At 38.9% G+C, this 22,457-nt stretch overlaps 2 protein-coding genes across 6 annotated transcripts in view; one reads left to right on the top strand and one right to left on the bottom strand.

Moving 5' to 3' along the window:
* The window catches only part of LOC138404429 (uncharacterized), a 223,631-nt gene that overhangs the window by 47,826 nt on the left and 153,348 nt on the right, over positions 1-22,457 (top strand). The gene's annotated exons all lie outside the window — the stretch shown is intronic.
* Dap160 (dynamin associated protein 160) overlaps positions 1-22,457 on the bottom strand; it is a 34,029-nt gene that overhangs the window by 9,826 nt on the left and 1,746 nt on the right. For 4 of the 5 annotated variants that reach the window (XM_069508165.1, XM_069508164.1, XM_069508166.1 and 1 more), the window contains exons 3-17: positions 19,144-19,242; positions 18,872-18,950; positions 16,867-17,691; positions 15,190-15,283; positions 13,918-14,069; positions 13,433-13,535; positions 12,317-12,446; positions 10,057-10,167; positions 9,211-9,275; positions 8,946-9,128; positions 7,943-8,132; positions 6,843-7,038; positions 5,727-5,810; positions 2,637-2,755; positions 535-598 (exon numbers count right to left, since the gene is read on the bottom strand). In XM_069508165.1, the coding sequence (XP_069364266.1) occupies positions 535-598; positions 2,637-2,755; positions 5,727-5,810; positions 6,843-7,038; positions 7,943-8,132; positions 8,946-9,128; positions 9,211-9,275; positions 10,057-10,167; positions 12,317-12,446; positions 13,433-13,535; positions 13,918-14,069; positions 15,190-15,283; positions 16,867-17,691; positions 18,872-18,950; positions 19,144-19,242 (2,494 nt within the window). Of the gene's footprint in view, positions 1-534; positions 599-2,636; positions 2,756-5,726; positions 5,811-6,842; positions 7,039-7,942; positions 8,133-8,945; positions 9,129-9,210; positions 9,276-10,056; positions 10,168-12,316; positions 12,447-13,432; positions 13,536-13,917; positions 14,070-15,008; positions 15,021-15,189; positions 15,284-16,866; positions 17,692-18,871; positions 18,951-19,143; positions 19,243-22,457 lie in introns of those variants that run through there. The other variant, XM_069508168.1, reaches the window with a different exon arrangement.

Genomic DNA, 22,457 nt, shown 5'->3' with positions numbered 1-22,457 from the left:
CCCCAATTCTCTAGTCTCTCTCTAAACTAAATTTGGAGTATCTGCATCCTTTTCTTTTTACTAATGCTAAAAAAGGAACGGAACAGGACTTTCACATTTAAAGACTCTAAATTTTAGTGCACAATATAAATTTAAACAGTAGGTTCGCGAGTGCATGCTATAATCACGGGTTTTACCATCTAAAAATTAAATTTAGAAATGTCAAACTGCTTCTGTCCTTTTCATATTACAATAGTAAGAAGAGGGTGCGAATACTCTAAAATTAGGTTGTGCTTAGAATCGGTGCCAATTTCTCTAAACTAAATTTAGAGTACCTGAATTTTTATTTTTTATTTATTTATTTAGACAAAACGAAAAGTGAACAATTTACACACTTTTAGACCAAAGCACTAGATAAAAAGCATCCTTTTCTTTTAAGGGACAGAACATGAACTTTACATTTAAAGACTCTAAATTTTAGTGCACGCTACATATTTAAACAGTAGGCTCGCGACTGTGCGCTAAAAACAAATATTTTTGTTTGAATCGTCATACCTCTAGCAGTGCCCCATTTCCAGCCCGGCTCGGCGTCGCCTCGAGGCGCGCTCGCCTCGCTTACCTGTGTACCACAGAGAATTCAATCTCAAGAGTAAAAATTGAAATTGAAATTGAAATAATTTTATTTGCTAAATATGGGTAGTTTACAAAGGTCTTAATATATTACTTATAATCTAAATAGTCCCCGCATATTTACTGATACTTCAGCATGCAAATATTAATAATAATATATCTACACCTAAAGGTAATTTGTACAATGACAAACGATGTAGGGTATATTATTCAAACTTATTTTATAAAATTACAACTAATTAATTATACATCTTAAATTAGCACTATGACTTCCATGGTATATAATTGAGGTAATCTGAGACAGAGTAGAACGATTCATCGCACAACCATTGAAAGAGCTTCCTTTTAAAATGTGTCGTCGGTAGCTTTTTTAAGTTTGTATCTAATTTATTATAAATTTTAATGCTCATTGCGTAAGGCGATTTTTGAGTTTGCCTAAGATTATATTGTGGCATTATTAGCCTATCTTGATTCCTTGTTATACTATTTTGGTTTACATCGGATTTTTTGACAAAATACTCCAAATTCCTATATAAGTAAGCATATATAAGTCCCCCAAATTGCTAATGCGCGTGGCCGCCATTTTATTTTATTTTTTTATTTTTATTTTTATTTATTGGACACACAAAACAGATTATGACAGTAATTGATAAAGTAATACAAGTCATGAATAAAACTAGTCACTCTCCAAAAAAAAAAAAGTGTGTACAAATGCAGTTATTAGTAATGGACGTGTACGAAGTTAGTAACGGACTCACTATTAAATAATACCTATACTGTAATAAAAGAACATAGAACTAAAAAAACTTTTAGTGACGTCTTGACTGAAGTTTGGAGCTGATGGTATATTTTATTTCGGCTGACGTCAAAATGTTCGATGTTAATGAGACATGGTTCCAGCGCAATAGCAATTTGCAGGACTTTATCAATGTTTTGCATGGACACGAAATCGTAAAATGTTGGCGGGGGACAGGGGAGAATGCCTTGTTGTGATTGGTGGACTCAAAAGTCATGTAATCAAGACAATGTGCGGAATGAGGGTAGGGAACGGGCGTGGGCCGACTTTTATGCTAAGCCACTGCCTAAGCTTGGCGATTGGGGGTGTCCGGCTGTTAGGTGTCTATAGGTGGTGGTCTGTGCTTCTCTATAATGCTCTCGAAAGTGCCAAGTCTGCCAATCTCCACTCGGACTGTGACTCATTCTGAGAGGAGAGCCGTGTTTAGTAGTGTGTGGCGGTTGCCACAATAGAAACTAGATGGCGCTGTTCAATCGATGACATAGTCCCGAACAAATGTACCGCCGACAGTACTCGCAATAACAGAGTTTTCTGCAATCTGGACTATATATAGAAGTTTCAAGACATAACCGTCGGCCCAGCTGGCGCTACCGAGCACAACCAACCGCTCGGTGGGAGATCTCCCCTTTGGTACGGTCGAGCCCGCACACCGCTCCCGTACAAGCCGGAGATCGGTGGATGTTTTTAGGGTTCCGTACCTTAAAAGGAAAAACGGAACCCTTATAGGATCACTTTGTTGTCTGTCTGTCAAGAAACCTACAGGGTAAGTACTTCCCGTTGACCTAGAATCATGAAATTTGGCAGCTAGGTGGGTCTTACAGCTGGCTTTAGGGGAAAAATCTGAAAACCGTGAATTTAGGGATCACACAAAAAAATTAAATTGTGTTCATGAACTAATAATTAGTATTTTCAATATTCGAAGTAAGATAACTATATCAAGTGGGGTATCATATGAAAGGTCTTCACCTGTACATTCTAAAACAGATTTTTATTAATTTTTATGCATCATAGTTTTTTAATTATCGTGCAAAATGTTGAAAAAATACGACTGTAGTACGGAACCCTCATTGCGCGAGCCTGACTCGCACTTGGCCGGTTTTTAATGGGTATCAGTATTTTTAAACTAACTTCACAATAATGTTAATAGATGGCGCTGTTAATATTATAAATCTATCGGGCATTGTGGGATACTGCGAGGTCTTATTTCGGGGCGCCCACTAGTATAACTTACCAAGTCACCAGGTTGGAGACTCAGCTCATCGACGGTTCTTGCGGTGAACTCGTACACACAACGCCATCTCGGGGTGGTGGTGATGGCCGCCGCGGGGGTGGCGGCCACCGCTTCAGTGGCTGAAACAATATAAATATAGTATGTGCACTTTCCATGCTAACCCCCCAGGCGGAGCTTCGCGCTCGCCAACCCCCCGGTGACGCTGTAGCGGCCAGTAGGGCCTACGCAGCATATAAGTCAATCCGAAACAACACAAACAAAAAATTCCATGCTAAGTGAGTTGATTGCTCAGCACCAGAGCCTAGACGTGTTCAATATAAATATCAATCAATTTCAATTTCAATTTCAATTTTCATTTATTGCATTTCCATAAACTACATCATATTATTATTTATTTTGATGTTCGTCGTTTAGAAAATCATTTACGGCATAGTAGACCTTTTCAAATAAAAAGTTTTTTAATATTTTGTTGAATTTATTTCCATTAGAGTCAAATCACTTTTAAGACAAAATCTCATAAACATGGTACACGAAACAAACATAAACTACAATTAACTAAAGCTAGGACTAATTGTGGGGTGAAAACTATACAGTTTGAGGGAGTGCTACTATATAATGACTTGCCGAAAGACATTTTTAACGAAAAATCTTTTCTAAAATTTAAAGAAAAATTAAAAAAATAATGTGGCTTATTCCGTTGTAAACTATCTCTAAACTAAACTAAATTAACAGGTCTAAATCTAGTGCTATCCTTTTCCGCAAGCAACATTTTGAAAGGGATAGCAATAGATTTAGACGTGCCATTTTAGTTTAGTTTAGAGATTGTGTACAAGAGAATCGGCCTCATTGTCAAACACTGGGGCCGATTCTCTAGTACACAATCTCTAAACTAAACTAAATTAACAGGTCTAAATCTAATGCTATCCTTTTCCGCAAGCAACATTATGAAAGGGATAGCAATAGATTTAGACGTGCCATTTTAGTTTAGTTTAGAGATTGTGTACAATGGAATTAGCCACATTATAGTTTTAAAATATATAGGTATAAGTTTTATTATTGTATAAATTCACCGTATCTTAAATAATGTTTTCTTCTATATTTATGTTTAAAATTGTTCTCATTTAAGTGAACTTTTGTTCTTTTTTGAGAAAATAAAGTCTTTAAACCTATTGTTTATGTTACGAATTTTGTCTGGTAAATTATTATATATCTTTATAGACATTACGTAGGGACTCGAGGTATGCAGTACTAATTTTGATTGCGGAAGGTTTAATTTATTTGAATGTCCTTCGGGAAATCGACGGGATTTGATTACTTTTTTTGTGTATAAGTGTATATTTCTTTTTACAAATTTGCATATTTCGAGGATATATACGGAAGGTAGGGTAAGAATTTTTAATTTTTTGAAATGAGGTAGACATGAGTCTGTAATTTTTATATTGACTAGTATGCGTATGCACTTTTTTTGTAGTATAAACAGATCATGGGCATTTGTGCAGTTTCCCCAGAGAATAACACCGTATCTCAAAAATGCGTAGCCATAAGCGTAATACGTTTTTAAGTTGGTAATTTGGTTAAGTAGTAGATTAATAATGGTCGTTGTAAATATTTTTTTTTTAAATTTTAAGTATAATTATTGTTAATAGGTATAAGTTAGTAAGTACACTGTCGCATTAGGACTCCCCTGTAAGGACAGTGCACATTATGGTATAATAATAAATAATAATAACCTCCTCACGCATTGTGAGGAGGTTCCTCACTCTGGAGCCCAGCTTGGATCCTAGCCCGCTGCTAGTGGGATCCATTTTATCATATTTTTAATTATTGTTTTTTTTTTTTTTGTTGTTGTTCCAGTTACTTTCATTTTTGTTGTTCTTGTTATTTTAATTTCTGTTGTTTCTGTTATTCTATCGTTTGTTGTTTCTGTTACTTTATATTCTGTTGTTTATTTTATTTTATTTAATTTTTTGTTGTTCTTGTTATTTGATTTTCTGTTACTTTACTTTAATTTTTTTTTTGTTGCTTCTGTTATTTTATTGTTTGTTGTTTTTTTTAAAAATATGATAAAAATGAGATAAATAAATAAATGAGAGGAAATAATAATAATAAAGTCATTAGTCATAAGTTTTAACTTGGAATGCGCTTTCGCATTAGCTGTAAGCATATCAAGTATTACTCATAATATTATTGTTGTATATTTATTATTCATCTATCACTATATTATATATTAATATATGTATATATATTATGTATTATATATGTACCTGTGTATACTTTATCTATATATAATTATTAAGGCATTTCTGTGCCTATTAATATACATATTACTTATATTATAATTATTATCTTTATGTTCCCTAACAACTTACGTACACCTTAAACCCAGTTTTCACTAGCCCTTAAATCCTCTTCAACCTAGTTGCCTGGTAGAGATCGCTTCACAGCGATAAGGCCGCTGATTGTATGTTTCTTCTTTTACATGTTTCTTTTTGTGTCTTTTCTTTTTGGTGTACAATAAAGAATATTAAACTAAACTAAACTAAAAGTATCTACAATAAAATAAAATAAATAAATGCGACAGGTCGACATGACAATCGGGGTATGAGGCGGGGGGCCGCCCCGCACGTGACTTGCACTTGCCTGCACCGAGTTAGCGGGCTGTGCGGGGCGTCCCCACCCCGATTGCCATCTCGACTTGTCGCGTACTATAGGTACAGTTCTTGCAATTCACGAAGGCGAGTGGCTCATGCTTGTGTTAAGGTGCTCGCGACTGATTGGTCGGACATGCACAATGCCCGTGTATACGACGTAACCACAAGTAAAGTCCACTCGCCTTCGTGAATTGCAAGAACTGTATTAAATCGAATAGCAATAAAACACACTAGATTATCCCCGCGACTTCGTCCGCGCGAACTACACAAATTTCAAATCATATTTTACCCCCTTAGGGGATGAATTTTCAAAAATCCTTTAGCGGATGCCTACGTCATAATAGTGCAACGGGTGGGGTTTGAACCGGCGACCTTTCCGAATTCAGTCCGCTCTCCAACTGTTGAGCTATCGAGGTTGTTTGTAACAAAAGTTAGTTACCGTTGGTAGCAGGCGCGTCTCCCCACGCGGCTTCGGTCGCGGCTGGCTCCGACCACGCCTCGTCCGCTGTGCCCCAGTCTGCATCTGATAGATTGCCAACACATAACATTACATACATACAGTGATAGCACTTTTTTAGGGTTCCGTACCTCAAAAGGAAAAACGGAACCCTTATAGGATCACTTTGTTGTCTGTCTGTCTGTCTGTCAAGAAACCTACAGGGTACTTCCCGTTAGTTCCCGTAGTGCTAAGGAACGTGAAAAGTACCAGGAGAGCATAGTCATACAGGAGCTACTCAGTACTCACCGGCTTGCCAGGCGGAGTCTGCTGGGGAGGTGGAGACACCTACATCACGAGTCGTCTGTATCAGAAGCGTCGAAGATTCGTCAGCAGAATGCTTTTTGTAGTGCTAAGGAACGTGAAAAGTACCAGGAGAGCATAGTTATACAGGAGCTACTCAGTACTCACCGGCTTGCCAGGCGGAGTCTGCTGGGGAGGTGGAGACACCTACATCACGAGTCGTCTGTATCAGAAGCGTCGAAGATTCGTCAGCAGAATGCTTTTTGTAGTGCTGAGGAACGTGAAAAGTACCAGGAGAGCATAGTTATACAGGAGCTACTCAGTACTCACCGGCTTGCCAGGCGGAGTCTGCTGGGGAGGTGGAGACACCTACATCACGAGTCGTCTGTATCAGAAGCGTCGAAGATTCGTCAGCAGAATGCTTTTTGTAGTGCTGAGGAACGTGAAAAGTACCAGGAGAGCATAGTTATACAGGAGCTACTCAGTACTCACCGGCTTGCCAGGCGGAGTCTGCTGGGGAGGTGGAGACACCTACATCACGAGTCGTCTGTATCAGAAGCGTCGAAGATTCGTCAGCAGAATGCTTTTTGTAGTGCTGAGGAACGTGAAAAGTACCAGGAGAGCATAGTTATACAGGAGCTACTCAGTACTCACCGGCTTGCCAGGCGGAGTCTGCTGGGGAGGTGGAGACACCTACATCACGAGTCGTCTGTATCAGAAGCGTCGAAGATTCGTCAGCAGAATGCTTTTTGTAGTGCTGAGGAACGTGAAAAGTACCAGGAGAGCATAGTTATACAGGAGCTACTCAGTACTCACCGGCTTGCCAGGCGGAGTCTGCTGGCGCAGTGGATCTGTTCCTGGCATACTCGTCGCGTCTCTGCTCGTACAGTTTCCACACTGTCTCGCACTTCTCGCTCAACTGACTGACTGTGTCGCAGAGCTCAGTCAGTTGCGACTTGTTGGTCTCTAGGTCGGTCTTCTTGCTTTCCACTACCGCTTTGGCTGCGTCCACCTAAAAAAAAAAAACAACAGAAATATAGGGAAGTGTGAACTTCACGAACTATCTTCATCCATAATTTTATTTATTTATTTAAATAACTTCATTGTTAACAAAATTACAGAGAGTAAGAATACAGGATACACCATGTATTTAAATAGATATAATGTAAATGAGTGAACACTTAATAGGCATATGTACAAACTAGAAATAAGTAGCTAAGTAAAAATGTAAAAGCTGTTTGTGTTCAATAATAAAAAAAAAAAAAAAAAAAAATGTACCATAATGTCTGTTTTGTATTTAATAAAGCACAATAATTCATTTAAAACTACGTTACACTAACATTTAAGAAAATTCGCAGGATTTTTTATTTATTTATTCAGATAAAAGTTAGCCCTTGACTGCAATCTCACCTGGTGGTAAGTGATGATGCAGTCTAAGATGATAGCGGGCTAACCTGGAAGGGGTATGGCAGTTTTCATTAAACCCATACCCCTTTGGTTTCTACACGGCATCGTACCGGAACGCTAAATCGCTTGGCGGCACGGCCTTGCCGGTAGGGTGGTAACTAGCCACCGCCGAAGCCTCCCACCAGTGGCCCTACCGCGGTTGTTTGACAGCTACAATGTCACGATCGCAATCATCTCTGATTGGTTAATGCTCGCTCACTATTGGCTACAATGCATTGTTGCAACAAGAATCGCACAAATTCAGCCAATCAGAACAATTGAGATTGTAATAATGATTGATGCAGGTTTCAGACAATCGCACCGCAGACCAGACCAGAAATTTAGAAATTATAAAATTCCAAACCCCTGCCAGGTATCAAACCCGGGACCTCCCACTATTAAGACCACAGCACTCTTCACTGCGTCAGGGAGGAGATTTGCCATTTGTACAAGCTCGCGCGAAGACTCACCTTGTCCCGCAGTTGTTTGAGAGTGACTTCCATCATACTCAGCTTCCCGTCTTCGCCCGCGCCCTCCGACGCCTTGGCCTTGGCGTCCAGCTCAGCCTTCTCCTTGTTCAGAGCTATTTGCTTCGCGTTTAGCTCTTTGACTCGCGCTTTAAGCTGTTGCATCTCTGACATGCTTGTGTCGCGGTCGGACCTTGTAACGAAAACAAGCTCTTTTAATAATTTTTTTCAGTTCTCATGCTCGTAAAGTTCTTTCTTCATGCTGGCTGTAAGCGGACTAAAACTGCTTTTCATGTTCTTGGGCATAAAGTGTTTATATATGAATCTATCTGATAACACATGGATGACACGAAAAATCATTGTCATCATCATTGTCATTGGCATCATTGATGATTTTATAGATCTACCGACCTATACAACCTATACAAAATTTTGTAAGAGCCCATTACTAAAATTTTGATGACTTTTTTATAGTATACTAGCTGATCCGCCCCGGCTTCGCTCGGGTGGAGTTTGGAAAATTAAGGGGGAGGTTGAATTAAATTTTTCTCTCCGTAAGAACCATCCCCGTACTTCAAGGAATATTATAAAAAAAGAATTAGCGAAATCGGTTCAGCTGTTCTCGAGATTTGCGATGACCAACACATTCAGCGATTCATTTTTATATTATAGAAGAGCCGGGTGGCAAAACTTTTATGACACTTAAACATTCATAGTATAAGAGCCGGTGACCAAAATTTTGATGGCATGTAAGCACGTATAGTGTAAGAGCCCGTGACCAAAATTTTGGTGACATTTAATGTTCATAGTATAAGAGCCGGTGACCAAAATTTTGATGACATTTAATGTTCATAGTATAAGAGCCGGGTGGCAAAACGTTTGAGACACTTAAACATTCATAGTATAAGAGCCGGTGACCAAAATTTTGATGACATTTAATCTTTATAGTATAAGAGCCGGTGACCAAGATTTAATTGTAAGCACGTATAGTGCAAGAGTCACTTACCGCATGGAGTCAATAGTGCACTTGGCGGCAGCCACGGCAGTCCTGGTGTCACGGATCTGTTTGGCCAGGTTGCCAGCGCGAGGAGTCACCGAACTCAGCTCAGCTGATAGAGCTTGGCTGCGGGACTTCAGGCTTAGAACCTTGGTCTGTTCTTCTGTACGTAGGGCCTCCAGCTCCCGAGTCCTTTGGATGAGATTTTTTTTTAAATAAAACTCTTTTAGGTCTCAGATCGTCAACTCTTAGGTGAAGAATTAATAGTTCTCACCTCTTCTTTTCCCACTCTAGTTGACATTGCCTCTCCATCTCTTTTCGTGCTGCCTCGCGTTTCTCCTGTTAAAAAAATTAGACAGTTTAATTAACAAATGACGACCTCGCACCAGGAAGCGTTGAAAGACCCCCCACACAATTTTTTTTCGCGTTTTTTTTTGTGGTATTAATCAACAGTACAATCTACTGTCTTCGTTTTTGCTAGCGTTCTGGTTACACCCTGTATATAGTTTGGATTCCAAAACATTCCGTTAGTGCGATTCAGAGTTGCGTGTTTCACTTCCGAGGGTGGTACCCGTGCTGCCATCTAGTGAGAGCGACGTGAGTAGTCAAGGCTTGGGTTCGTATCCAATGATTGCTGATTGATTTCTTTGTACGAGTGAGGAGCGCCATCTGCTTGCAATTGGGTATTTTCCTACTTTTGAATTTGATAAATATTATTACTTTATTATAAACTAGGATAAAAATAATGACGTACGCTGATAAAAATACTAAAATCCAACAAAGATTTACAAAGTTACAGGCATTTTAATTTTGGAGTGGGAGGGTCTTCTATCCCTTTCTCGCAAAACGAAAATTTGTATGAAACCGCACGAAGCTACTATGGCATTAGTAAGGTGTGACGTCAAAATGCTATATCGCTATCTCTGTCTAATCAGAAATATTTAAATGCTTCTAACTTTTTTTGTTATTTGATCGATTTAATTAGTTTTTTCAGTTTAAGTAATTATTTTTATCCTAGTTTATAATAAAGTAATAAAAAAATTAGAGTCAAATACCCAATTGTGGTGACCGCCATATACTCGAGTAGGTACTGAAATTTTATCTATACATACAAACTAACCAGTTCTTCTTTCTGCTTCCGAAGCAACTCTTCTTGCTCCCTCTTCTGCGCTTCGAGGCGCATCTTCTCTTTCTTCTCCGCTTCTTCCCTTTCTTTTCTTTCTCTTTCCGCCTGTGACATTAAATACATTTAAAATAATATAATTTACTAGCTGATGCCTGCGTGGATTTAATTTTTTTTTAAATCCCGGGGGAACTCTTTGATTTTCCGGGATAAAAAGTAGCCTATGGCTTTCTCCAGTAGGGCGATTGTCTAAAACCTGCATCAATCATTATTACAATCTCAATTGTTCTGATTGGCTGAATTTGTGCGATTCTTGTTGCAACAATGCATTGTGGCCAATAGTGAGCGAGCATTAACCAATCAGAGATGATTGCGATCGTGACATTGTAGCTGTCAGACAACCGCGGTAGGGCCACTGGTCTTTATCTATACCCATGCAAAAAATCACGTCAATTCGTTGCTCCGTTGCGACGTGATTGAAGGACAAACCAACAAACAAACACACTTTCACATTTATAGTAGTGGTACTGATTAGATAAAAATCTCTTCTTTTCTATAAATAAATTACTGAAAAAAAAAACTTAAATCCTGTGGGAACTCTTTGATTTTTCGGGATAGAAATGAGACAATATCCATCCTTACGATGCAAGCTATCTCTATACTAAGTTAATGGGCCGTGAAAGGAAGTACGTAAGGAATTTTTACATTCATAATACTGCTAGCTTATATCTACGACTTTTTTAAACCCCTATTTTGCCCCATTTAGGGGTTGAATTGCCTAAAAATCTTTCTTAGCGGATGCCTACGTCAAAATAGCTATCTGCATGCAAAATTTCCGATCCGTCCAGTAGTTTGAGCTGTGCGTTGATAGATCAGTCAGTCAGTCATCTTTTCCTTTTATATATTTAGATATGGATTATATTTTTTACCTCTTCTTCCTATATGTCAGCGTGTTGAAGCAAATAAAACAATGATTATTGCAAATAATAAACATCGAATGCAATGTAATGTAAATGTAAATAAAACACGCAATGTACAAAAACCAAAGGGGTACGGGTTTAATAAAAACTGCCATACCCCTTCCAGGTTAGCCCGCTATCATCTAAGACTGCATCATCACTTACCACCAGGTGAGATTGCAGTCAAGGGCTAACTTGTATCTGAATAAAAAATTAAAAAAAAAAAAAAAAAAAAAACATCAAATTCAAGCATTTAGTCAAATTGGGGGTACCATTGTACAACTTTTTGATTGTCATTTGGTACATTTGTAAGATGATGTAATGGTGATAATTTTATTATAAGTCCCGCAAATTGTTAATGCGCGTGGCCGCCATTTTAGTGACGTCAGCACTAGACTGAAGTTTCGAGCTGATGGTACATATATTTTTATTTCGGCTGACGTCAAAATCACGTAATTTCGATGTTAATTTAGACATGGTTCCAGCGCAATAGCAATTTGCGGAACATTGTACAGCTTTTTGACTCTCATTTGGTGAATTTGTAACAGGATGTAATAGTGATAAATTTAATTACGTAAAATCGACTTCAAAACGTGAAAATTAAACAAACAATATTGAAAGCCGCTTGAAGCAACCAACCACCTTAAATAATAAGAGAGAGAGAGAGAGAGAAATTGAGTGTAAAATGAAAGCGAGAAATTATAGTAATGGACTGGAGAACAAAGGATGAGAACATAGAATTGAGAAAGTGAGAAAAAACCGGCCAAGTGCGAGTCAGACTCGCGCACCGAGGGTTCCGTACTACAGTCGTATTTTGTCGACATTTTTTACGATAAATCAAAAAGTATTATGCTTAAAAATAAATGGAAATCTGTTTTAGAATATACAGGTAAAGCCCTTTCATATGATACCCCACTTGATATAGTCCCTCACTTCTAATAAATACGACGAAAATACTAATTATTAGTTCATGACCACAATTTTTTTTTTTTGTGATCTAACCCTAAATTCACGGTTTTAAGATTATTCCCCTTATGTCTGCTATAAGACCTACCTACCTGCCAAATTTCATTATTCTAAACCAACGGGAAGTAGGTTTCTTGACAGACCGACAGACAGACAGACAACAAAGTGATCCTATAAGAATTGCGTTTTTCCTTTTGAGGTGCGGAACTCTAAAAAGAGTACAAGGAACTGAGAAAGAGTGAGAATGACACATTAATAGAGCGAAAAAAAGATGAAGATCAGACATCGAAAGAGACAAAAAGAAGAGTCAGTAGAAGATCGTAAAATCTCACCTTCTCCTTCATTTGTGCGTCAGCGAGCTGCGATCTTCTCCTCTCCAACTCCGCCTGTCCTCGCGCCAAGTTCTCTCTCCTTCTCTCTTCGTATGACTTGTTACTGCTGATGCTTGACACTGAATCACGTCTAGAAGGAGATTGAAAAGCCGGTAAAGTGGAATCAGATTTTCGACGACCTCCCTGGCGCAGTGGCAAGCGCTGTTGTCTTATTAATGGGAGGTCCTGGGTTCAATTCCCGGCAGGGGTTTGGAATTTTATTATTTCTAAATTTCTGGTGGGAGGCTTCGGCCGTGGCTAGTTACCACACTACCGGCAAAGCTGTACCGCCAAGCGATTTAGCGTTCCGCTACGATGCCGTGTAGAAACCAAAGGGAAAGGTTTAAAAAAACCTGCCATTCCCCTTTTAGGCTAGCTCGCTTCCATCATAGACTGCATCATCACCTACCACTAGGTGAGATTGCAGTCAAGGACTAACTTGTATCTGAATATAAAAAAAAAAACATACATATGTTGTGAATCACCTACTAGGTATTTTTAGTAGTTAATTGACTTTTATATTTTCATATTATTATATTATTGTAAAGCTTGTTTAAATTATCAAAGGTACTGTTATAAATTTATAATTATTAATTGTATCTGAATAAATAAATAAAAAACCGGCCAAGTGCGAGTCAGGCTCGTGCACCGAGGGTTCCGTACTACAGTCGTATTCTTTCGACATGTTGCACGATAATTCAAAAACTATGATGCATAAAAAATTAATAAAAATGTGTTTTAGAATGTTCAGGTGAAGACCTTTCATATGATACCCCACTTGATATAGTTATCTTACTTAGAAATTGTTAATACTAATATTTGTTAATGAACACATTTTAATGTTTTTCCGATGATGTAACCACAAATTCACAGTTTTCGGATTTATTCCTTTACTTGTGCTAAGAGCCCTACCTACCTACCAAAATTCATGATTCTAGGCCAACGGGAAGTATCGTATAGGTTTTCTTGACAGGCACGACGCGACGGACAGACAGACCGAAAACGAAGTGTTCCTGTTAGGGTTTTTTAGGGTTCAGTACCCCAGTACGGAACCCTAAAAAACATCCCCAAGCTCACCTAAAAGTGGGAGGTATCAATTCGATGGGCAGTTTTGCTGGCACGGTCTCCCCTTGCGTCGCTCTCTCGCACAGATACATCGCTAGCACGAATTCTTCACACCCTGTACATATAGTTTATCATATAAGGTGATATCTATATATATAAAAGGAAAAGGTGACTGACTGACTGACTGACTGATCTATCAACGCACAGCTCAAACTACTGGACGGATCGGGCTGAAATTTGGCATGCAGATAGCTATCTGTACGTAGGCATCTGCTAAGAAAAGATTTTTGAAATTCTACTAGGTAAGTATATAAAATATGATTTTATTAATAATTACTGTTAATTAAGTCAGTTTATGCACGATAGGGTTGTCATGTACATATTGTAGAAAAGCCCTTTAAAAATAAATAAAGATTAAAAAAAAAAAAAAAAATAGGGTGTTGAAATTTATGTAGTCCACGCGGACGAACTCGTGAGCATAAGCTAGTTGAACTCACCAAGTTTCCCATCAGAGTCTAGGTCAGCCAGGGCCCAAATTTGGGCCAAAGTCTGTTGCGGCAAGCGAGACTGGAGCATGATGGATCGTGCCTGGGCTCCAGACACTGATCCAGACTTAGAACGGTCTGTTGCGTTGAACAGTTGAGTGTACCTAGAACATTCGAAACAATAGTTTCGTTTGTGATTGGTTGGTGATTCAAAGCGATCAACTGAGTTTTTAGTCTTTTTTTTTAGGGTTCCGTACCTCAACCACCGAACCAGTGGTAAATTAAAACTACCTGACTATTCATAAACACTTGTAAAAAGTTTACATGATGAATAAAAAAACATTCTATTCTATTCTATTCTATACCAAAGGAAAAACGGAACCCTTATAGGATCACTTTGTTGTCTGTCTGTCAAGAAACCTACAGGGTACTTCCCGTTGACCTAGAATCATGAAATTTGGCAGGTAGGTAGATCTTATAGCTGACATTTAGACAGATATCATCATATATTAGAGGTCACAGCTGAAAAACAGCGTCCTGCATGTTATGTGTCCTGCATAATATGATGCAAGACATTATGCTGAGCTGTACACCCATGTGGGGTGGTGTCTTTGTTGTTTTTGTTGTTATCTGTGACACCAATAACTTCTTCTTCTTCAAGTGCCATCTCCTACCGAAGGTTGGCAATCATTAAGGCTAACTGGATCTTGTTTACTGCTGCCCTAAACAGTGATCTTGTACTCATGTTAAGCCACTGGCGAAGGTTCTTGAGCCAGGATATTCGTCTACGGCCAGCTCTACGTCTGCCTTTTATCTTGCCCTGTATTATAAGCTGCAGTAGATCGTATTTTGGGTTGCGCATAACATGGCCCAGATATTCAATACACCAATAACAAATAAAAAATCAAAACAAAAAAATGCAATTTCTTTCTTTCTTTCATCTCATCGCTGGCTCACTCAGAGCACGGGCGGGGTGATTACGTAAAACGTTGCAGTAGCGACAGCAGTAGCAATGTGACAGTTCACTTGCTGTCTCTCTCCTTCTTCTTCTTATTTAGCTTTGTGGCTATTACTGTCTCTCTCTAGATGATGAGTGAACTTACTTGAGTTTCTGTGGCTGGTGGACACATTCGAAATTCAATTCGAAAACATAGTTTCGTTTGTGATTGGTTGGTGATTCAAAACGGTTAACTTAGTTTTTCGTCTCTGTCATTTGTATGGGACAACGTAACAGAGATAGCGCTATACTAACTTCTCTCCGTGGATAGTATAGAGTGAACTTACTTGAGTTTCTGTGGCTGGGGGATTCCCCACTCGACGGCTGGGGGTGGACTCACTACTCCCATCGGCACATCCGTGGGACTCGTCACCAACGACCCTAAACAATGAAATTATTGATAACTAGCTGATGCCCGCAACTTCTTCCGCGTGAATTTAGGTTTTTGAAGTCCCGTGGGAACTCTTTAATTTTCCGGGATAAAAAGTAGCCTATGTCCTTCCCCGGGATATAAGCTAACCCTGTACCAAATTTCATCAAAATCGGGTGAACGGTTGGGCCGTGAAAACCTAGCAGACAGACAGACAGACAGACACACTTTCGCATTTATAATATTAGTATGGATTATTTTTCTTGATTCGAAATCAAAATGATACATTTTCTCGACAAATGATGATGTAACAGACGGTTAAAATAGGTTAAATTAAGGCACGCGTGACTTAAATAGTCCATTATTGCACAGTGTGTCATATGCCGTGCAATAAAAGACTGACTTGGTTAAGTCACCAGTATCATACAGGGTGTAACCAGAACGCTAGCAAAAACTTAGCGTTATAATTACTTACCTAAACACAATCCAATACCAATAACCATTTGCCTCATTTTGTAGTTTTAGTGATTTTGTATTTTTCAAACCCGCTATGTATAGCGTGCAAAACTCGGGTCAATGCCTCGCCTACGACGCGGCATTGACTCCGAGTGGCACGTTTACGTTAAATTTTATTTATTTTTATTTATTTATTATTTATTAAATCGGACAACAATTGATCCATTATGTGTTAGTAACAATAAATACTTAATAACTATGTTAATACTTAAACACTAAAAGGGATTTAGTCCTCTGCACGAGTTTCCCCATCAGAGGACTATCCATTTTGCCCGCTATCATGCGCAGGATCCCGTTGCTGCTTCCTCGGACTCTGGACAACAGTGATGCTGTTTTCTTGCGCCAGATGGCATCGAAGCCATCTGTCCGCGCCTCAGCAAACATAGCTGATGCACTACAGAACCGAGGTTGCCGCAACAAAATCCTGAACGCCTTATTATATTGGACTCGCAGCGCATTGTAAGCCCTTTGCGTGTACTGAAACCACAAGCTTGCCGAGTATAAGGATGTACAGTATGCTTTGAACAGCGTGACTTTCACAGCATCTGTACATCGGGCAAACCTGCGGGCCACCATATTCGCTCGGACTAACAATGCCCTGCGTTCCCTTTCCATATCGTCATCAAAGGACCTCTAGCGTCAGTCAGATGTTTTATTTGCAATGTATTGTAAACTTTTATAAATAAAGGTTTTTTTTCGGTTTTTTTTTTTTGGTAAGTACCTTATCACTACCACTACTATCAACTGTCTTCGTTTTTGTTAGCGTTCTGGTTACACCTTGTATTAAAAGTGGAGGGGAAAATACGGTACTTGACAACTAGTCAAATCAGTAACTTTTTATCAAACGTCAAAACGCGCGCTTAGTATGCGATATTCTATGAAATACTGAAATGTGACGTCACATTATAATGACGTACTATTTTAGTTTAATCGATAATTTAAAATGGTTATTACACATAAAACTAACAAAGGGCGTAGATTTTACGTATAATGGAAGACCCTCTATTTAATAATCACAGAGAAATAATTTACTTTTGATGTAGTCAAATATCCAATTGATGAGACGAGAAATACTTACCCGGTTTTGAAAATGAATCACTCTTGACCGCAGTAATAGGTGTTGAAGTAATTGGCTGACTCGGGATCGAACCTGCTACACTTGTCACCCCAGGTTTGGTTGGACTAACCACTGAGCTTACAGTTGTTCCTGAGGGTAAGGCAGGGATTTGTGGGGGGGAACTAGGTCCTAGGGGAGAACTTGCTAGGGATTGATTTAGTCCAACTAATGCAGTTGAGTTGGTTAACGGTTGAGCTGAGTTGATCAACGGTTGTGATGAGTTGATCAACGGTTGGGATGAGTTGATCAACGATTGAGACGAGTTGATTAATGGTTGAGATGAGTTGATTAATGGTTGGGATGTGTTGATCAATGGTTGGTTCGAGTTGATCAATTGATTCGGTTGAGATGTGTTATTCAACTGATTCGGCGGTTGAGTAGTTGTGTTGATCAAAGTTGATGTGTTGATCAACGGTTGGTTTTGAGACATTATGGATGTATTGATTAAAGTTGTAGTATTAATCAATGGTTGATTTATGTTTGAGACTAGTGGTTGATTCATCAATGGTTGAGATGTTATTGGTTGAGGGATGGATTGGTTGATCAGTTGATTGGTTGGTAACATAGGTTGGGTTGGCATAACCGGTTTCACACCAGATATCAAGTCTGGTACAGGTTTTGCGGGTATAGAAGGAGCGTTGAAATCTCCCAATAGGTTTTGGGTGGGTTGGGGTGGAATTTGGGGTGGTAGTTGAGGAGATTGGGGTAAACTGGAAATAAGGGGTTGGTTGAGGTTGGGCATTGGTGGTATGGGAGGTTTCGGGGGTGGGAATTGCTGTTTGGCCCCTGAAAAAAGAAAATGTAGTATTATTATTAAAGCACTTATAGTAAGTATATTTTGAGAACTAATTCGCCATATTTGCTCTATGTGTCAATTGTCATGTCAAAAGTACAGCGGCTCGATTGCGGTAGAATGACAGCTACAATGTCAAGATCGCAATCACCTCTGATTGGTTGACGCTCGCTCACTATTGGCTACAATGCATTGTTGCGACAAGAATTGCATAAATTCAGCCAATCACAATAATTGCGATTGTAATAAAGATTGATGCAGTTTTTACGCAATCAACCAGCTGGTATGACTGACTGAAAAACTGCATCAACTGATTCTTTTTTATCAGTTCTTATTTTAAAGGTGAAAAGCGGTTCTCACCTTTAATTAATTTAAAGGTGAGAACCTTTAGTTAAAATGGCAAGTTAGATCTCAAAACGTATGCATGTTATGTTTTTGATACCTGCGGCTTCGTTCGCGTGGATTTTGTATAATTATTTATTACCAGCTTAAATATGCTCGCGACTTCGTCCGCGTGGACTACACAAATTTTAAAACCCCTATTTCACCCCCTTAGGGGTTGATTTTTCAAAAATCCTTTCTTAGCGGACGCCTACGTCATAATAGCTATCTACATGCCAAATTTCAGCCCGATCCGTCCAGTAGTTTGAGCTGTGCGTTGATAGATCAGTCAGTCAGTCAGTCAGTCACGTTTTCCTTTTATATATTTAGATTAGTTTTATGTTTGTAAGTTTGTATGTTGTAACTCCTTCATGCAACGACTTTTTGTATTCCGGAAAACATTTTTGAATTGAATTTGAAAACATGTTTGTGATTGGTTGGTGCCTCAAAATGGTTAACACACATTGAGATTTTTGTCTCTATCATTTGTATGGGATTACGGAAGAGAGAGAGACCGCTATACTTACTTCTTTCCGCGGATAAAAATAAATAAATAAATAAAAATCTTTTTTATTTGAATAATAAACTTCAATTTCAATTTCAATTTTTATTTATTGCATTTCCATAACTCATTACATCATATTAAGCATGTATAAAGTATTATGGATACCCAGTTTGGGTGTCGCAATTTGGTCCTTAGAACTTTTACAAGTACTTACGAATAGTCGGATGCATCTACCACTGGTTCGGATAGAGTATAGTATAGAAGGAGAAAGAAGATAGTACAGTTACCTGTGGGACTCAAGGAAGCGAGTAGAGACGGTGGTAATGCCTTAGGTATTTCTATGCCGTGCAGTTTTAGGTTTATTATCTGTAAAAGAAAAAAAACATTTTTTTATAATATGGGCCTTTGAAAGTAGTTTCGATAGCTGCAAAGTGTCGCTAGATAGTGTACTAGATGGCATTAACAGTCGCTTCAGCACTGAGTGAACATACATATCACAAATTTCGTCACTGGGGGTTCCGTTTTTCCTTTTGAGGTACGGAACCCTAAAAAACCTCACCTTGCAAGCGATGGAGAACTCCTTCAAGTCGAGTTTCCCATCAGCGTTGGTGTCTGCCAGCGTCCAGATCTGGCCAAGCACTGGCGGAGGCAGCTGGGACTAGAACAACACAAATATTTCCTCGTTTCTAATATGCACTGAATGAATGAAAGAACAAAGCAGACACAGGATAGACGTCACCCACTATTCAGTCATAAACCCGCCCCTTCCTAGGTTACGCTCCAGGAATGGCTTCTTACACTCGGTGCAGCCTCTCAACCAGTCCGTTGAAACTACGCGTCTTGCTATTTATTTATTTATTTATTTATTTTATATCTAATTAGAACGGCAGTGCCACTTACACTAACTAGATGATTAATAATAAATTTAAATACAAATAAAGGTACAAGAAAAAGGACATAAAATACAAAACGATAAAAGATCAAAGAATTTTGAATATGTACGCTGAGAACATTGAATGACATATTCATGCAATGCTCTCAGCGTACTTCAGTAACTCCCGAACCAGTATTATAGACCCATCATTAAATGGGTCCCATTGAGCATTATTGTCCAAAAGCGCGTTGAATGATGCTAATGAACGGGGTATAGGTGACATAGATCTAGCAACAGTGCGATGATGTGGGACCACGAAAAGTTTATTTTTTCGTGGACGAAGATTACTGTTGGATTCAGGGACACGTATGCGACACAGTTGGTCATGAAGTTCTGGAGCATTAACATCTCCTCGCAAAATTTGACACATAATTTTGAGTTGGTATGTGGAGGTCACGGCTAGGTACCCCGAACCCGAACACCAGCGTGAAGGAGACAACCTCAGCTGGAAGTCGCTCAACCGCCTCAAAGCAGGGATGGGGAAGTCTAGGGTAAACTAAGCAAGGTGGGGCTTCATCTCTGGACATGATACGCAGTGCATCTGCGGTCATCCGAGACAGACCATTGCACACATGACTGGGTGCCCTGCGTGCCCGACAAACTGCACGAACGAGCTACACTACCGAGCTATCACGGTTGCGGCTTTTTGGGCTGCCCGTATTTGAGGTAAGCTGTGATAGCCTAGTGGTTAGGACGTCCGCCTTCTAATCGGAGGTTCGATCCCGGGCACGCACCTCTAACTTTTCGGAGTTATGTGCGTTTTAATTAATTAAATATCACTTGCTTTAACGGTGAAGGAAAACATACTGAGGAAACCTGCATGCCTGAGAGTTCTCTATAATGTTCTCAAAGGCGTGCGAAGTCTACCAATCCGCACATGGCCAGCGTGGTAGACTATTGCCAAAAATCCTTCGCACTCTGAGAGGAGACCCGTGCTCTGTAGTGAGCCGGTTATGGGTTGATCATGATGTATTTGAGGTGACAGTCGACTCGAGAAGAAAAAAAAAGAATATGCACTGCTAGAATATGGTACTGTACGCAGTGGCGTGCAGGTCATAGAGGCATAAATGCACTGCTTACCCCAGTTGTAATAGCTCAATGCATATTTTTCATTATGACCTGTCAGTAAACAGGTTCCTACCTAACTAATGCCTACCCTTGCTTCAAACACTGTGCACGCCACTGACTGTACGGTAATCCGTTTGTATGAATATGCTACCTCAGTACCAAAATTCGTACAAACCGGTTAAGCGGATGGGTCTTTAAGAACCCCGTGGGAACGCTTCGATTTTCCGGGATAATCCGTTCCCGGGATGTAAGCTAACTCTGTATCAAATTTCATCAAAATCGGTTAACCTGTTGGGCCGTGGAATGCTATCAGACAGACAGACACACTTTCGCATTTATAATATTAGTATCGAAGTATGGATATGGATAAAATACATAGATATATTAATATAATACAAATGTTTGTACATCCATACAAATAGTGGTTTTACCGCAATTTCAGACAACGTTAGAAGAAAATTGATGAGACAAATTCATTAGTATTCATGAATTAAGTTAATAATTATGCACGTATAACAATAAAATTAATAATAACTAGTATAATTTGAACATTACTGCTTTAATTTAAAAATCTTTCAAGTGCGCGTCGGACTCGTACACCAAGGGTTCCGCGCTGCTTTTTATTATTTTCATTTTTCATGGCCGCCATTTTGAAACCGGACGAATCTTTTTTATTCAAGTAAACTTTCACAAGTGCTTTCGAATAGTCGGATGCATCTACCACTGGTTCGGAATGCCTTTCCTACCCAGAAGAACCAGCAAGAAACTCGGCGGTTGCTCTTTTCAAATATTTGATATACAATATTATGCCATGTATAAAAAAGTATTTGCAGTCCTGTGCCTTGCTGGAACGAGCTGCAGGTCAAATCCACGCTCTTTTATATTGTTTTATGCTTTTTTCAGGAGCATATTTTTAATAGATTTTTTAAACTTGTGCAAAGGTAAGTCCAAAATAGTTTGCGGGATTTTGTTATAAAAAGTTATACCCATACCCACAAATGACTTTTGGACTTTCCTGAGGTGGAAGGTAGGAGCTGCAAGCTTGTTACAGTTTCTAGTTAGCCTATTGTGTAGATCACCAATTTTTTTGTAACTAAGAATATTTTGTCTTACAAAAATTATGTTCTTATAAATATATTGCGAGCTGCTACTGTAAGGGTACTGAACCCTAGAAATAGAGCAATACAATTTAAATATTGAGTACCAAGTTGTTCACATTGTATTTAGCAGCGTCAAAACAGTTCGCTGGGCATTTTTAAATTAATTAAGTACTTTTATATATTTTTAATGTTCAATGACTGAAAGGAACTGTGACTGAAAAATTATTTATACCTATATAGGTAGGTATACCTTATAGCTATCTATGCCTACAGTACCTACCATATATATATTTTTTAATTGAAAATTCTTTATTATTATTCTCTTTACATTGCCTTAAAAGTAAAGAACAGTAACAACTGCTTTAGTTAGAAACTGTGTTACAGTTGTTAACGCCCACCTCCAGATTGAGAAATTAGGTACAAAAGAAATGAAAAGAAAAAGCACAATGTTAAAAATCAATGAAAATTATGTTAGATTAATGTATGTGTGTATGTGTGTGTGTGTGTGTGTGTGTTTTTATTATATTGTAGTAAGTTTTTTTTATTAATCTAAAAGCAGTGATAGACTTGTCAGTATAGTGATTAAGATGACGGCTTTCTAGTTGGGGGTTCGATCCCGGGCACGCAATCGAAAGGATAAACGGCACCCTTATAGGCACGCTTTGTTGTCTGTCTGTCTGTCTGTCTGTCTAGAAACCTATAGGGTACTTCCCATTGACCTAGAACCATGAAATTTAGCAAGAAGGTAGGTCTTATAGCAGGCATGAGGGG

The sequence above is a fragment of the Maniola hyperantus genome, chromosome 28, assembly GCF_902806685.2.
Source record: "Maniola hyperantus chromosome 28, iAphHyp1.2, whole genome shotgun sequence".
Lineage (NCBI taxonomy): Eukaryota > Metazoa > Arthropoda > Insecta > Lepidoptera > Nymphalidae > Maniola > Maniola hyperantus.
This window is presented reverse-complemented; position numbering and strand designations above follow the sequence as displayed.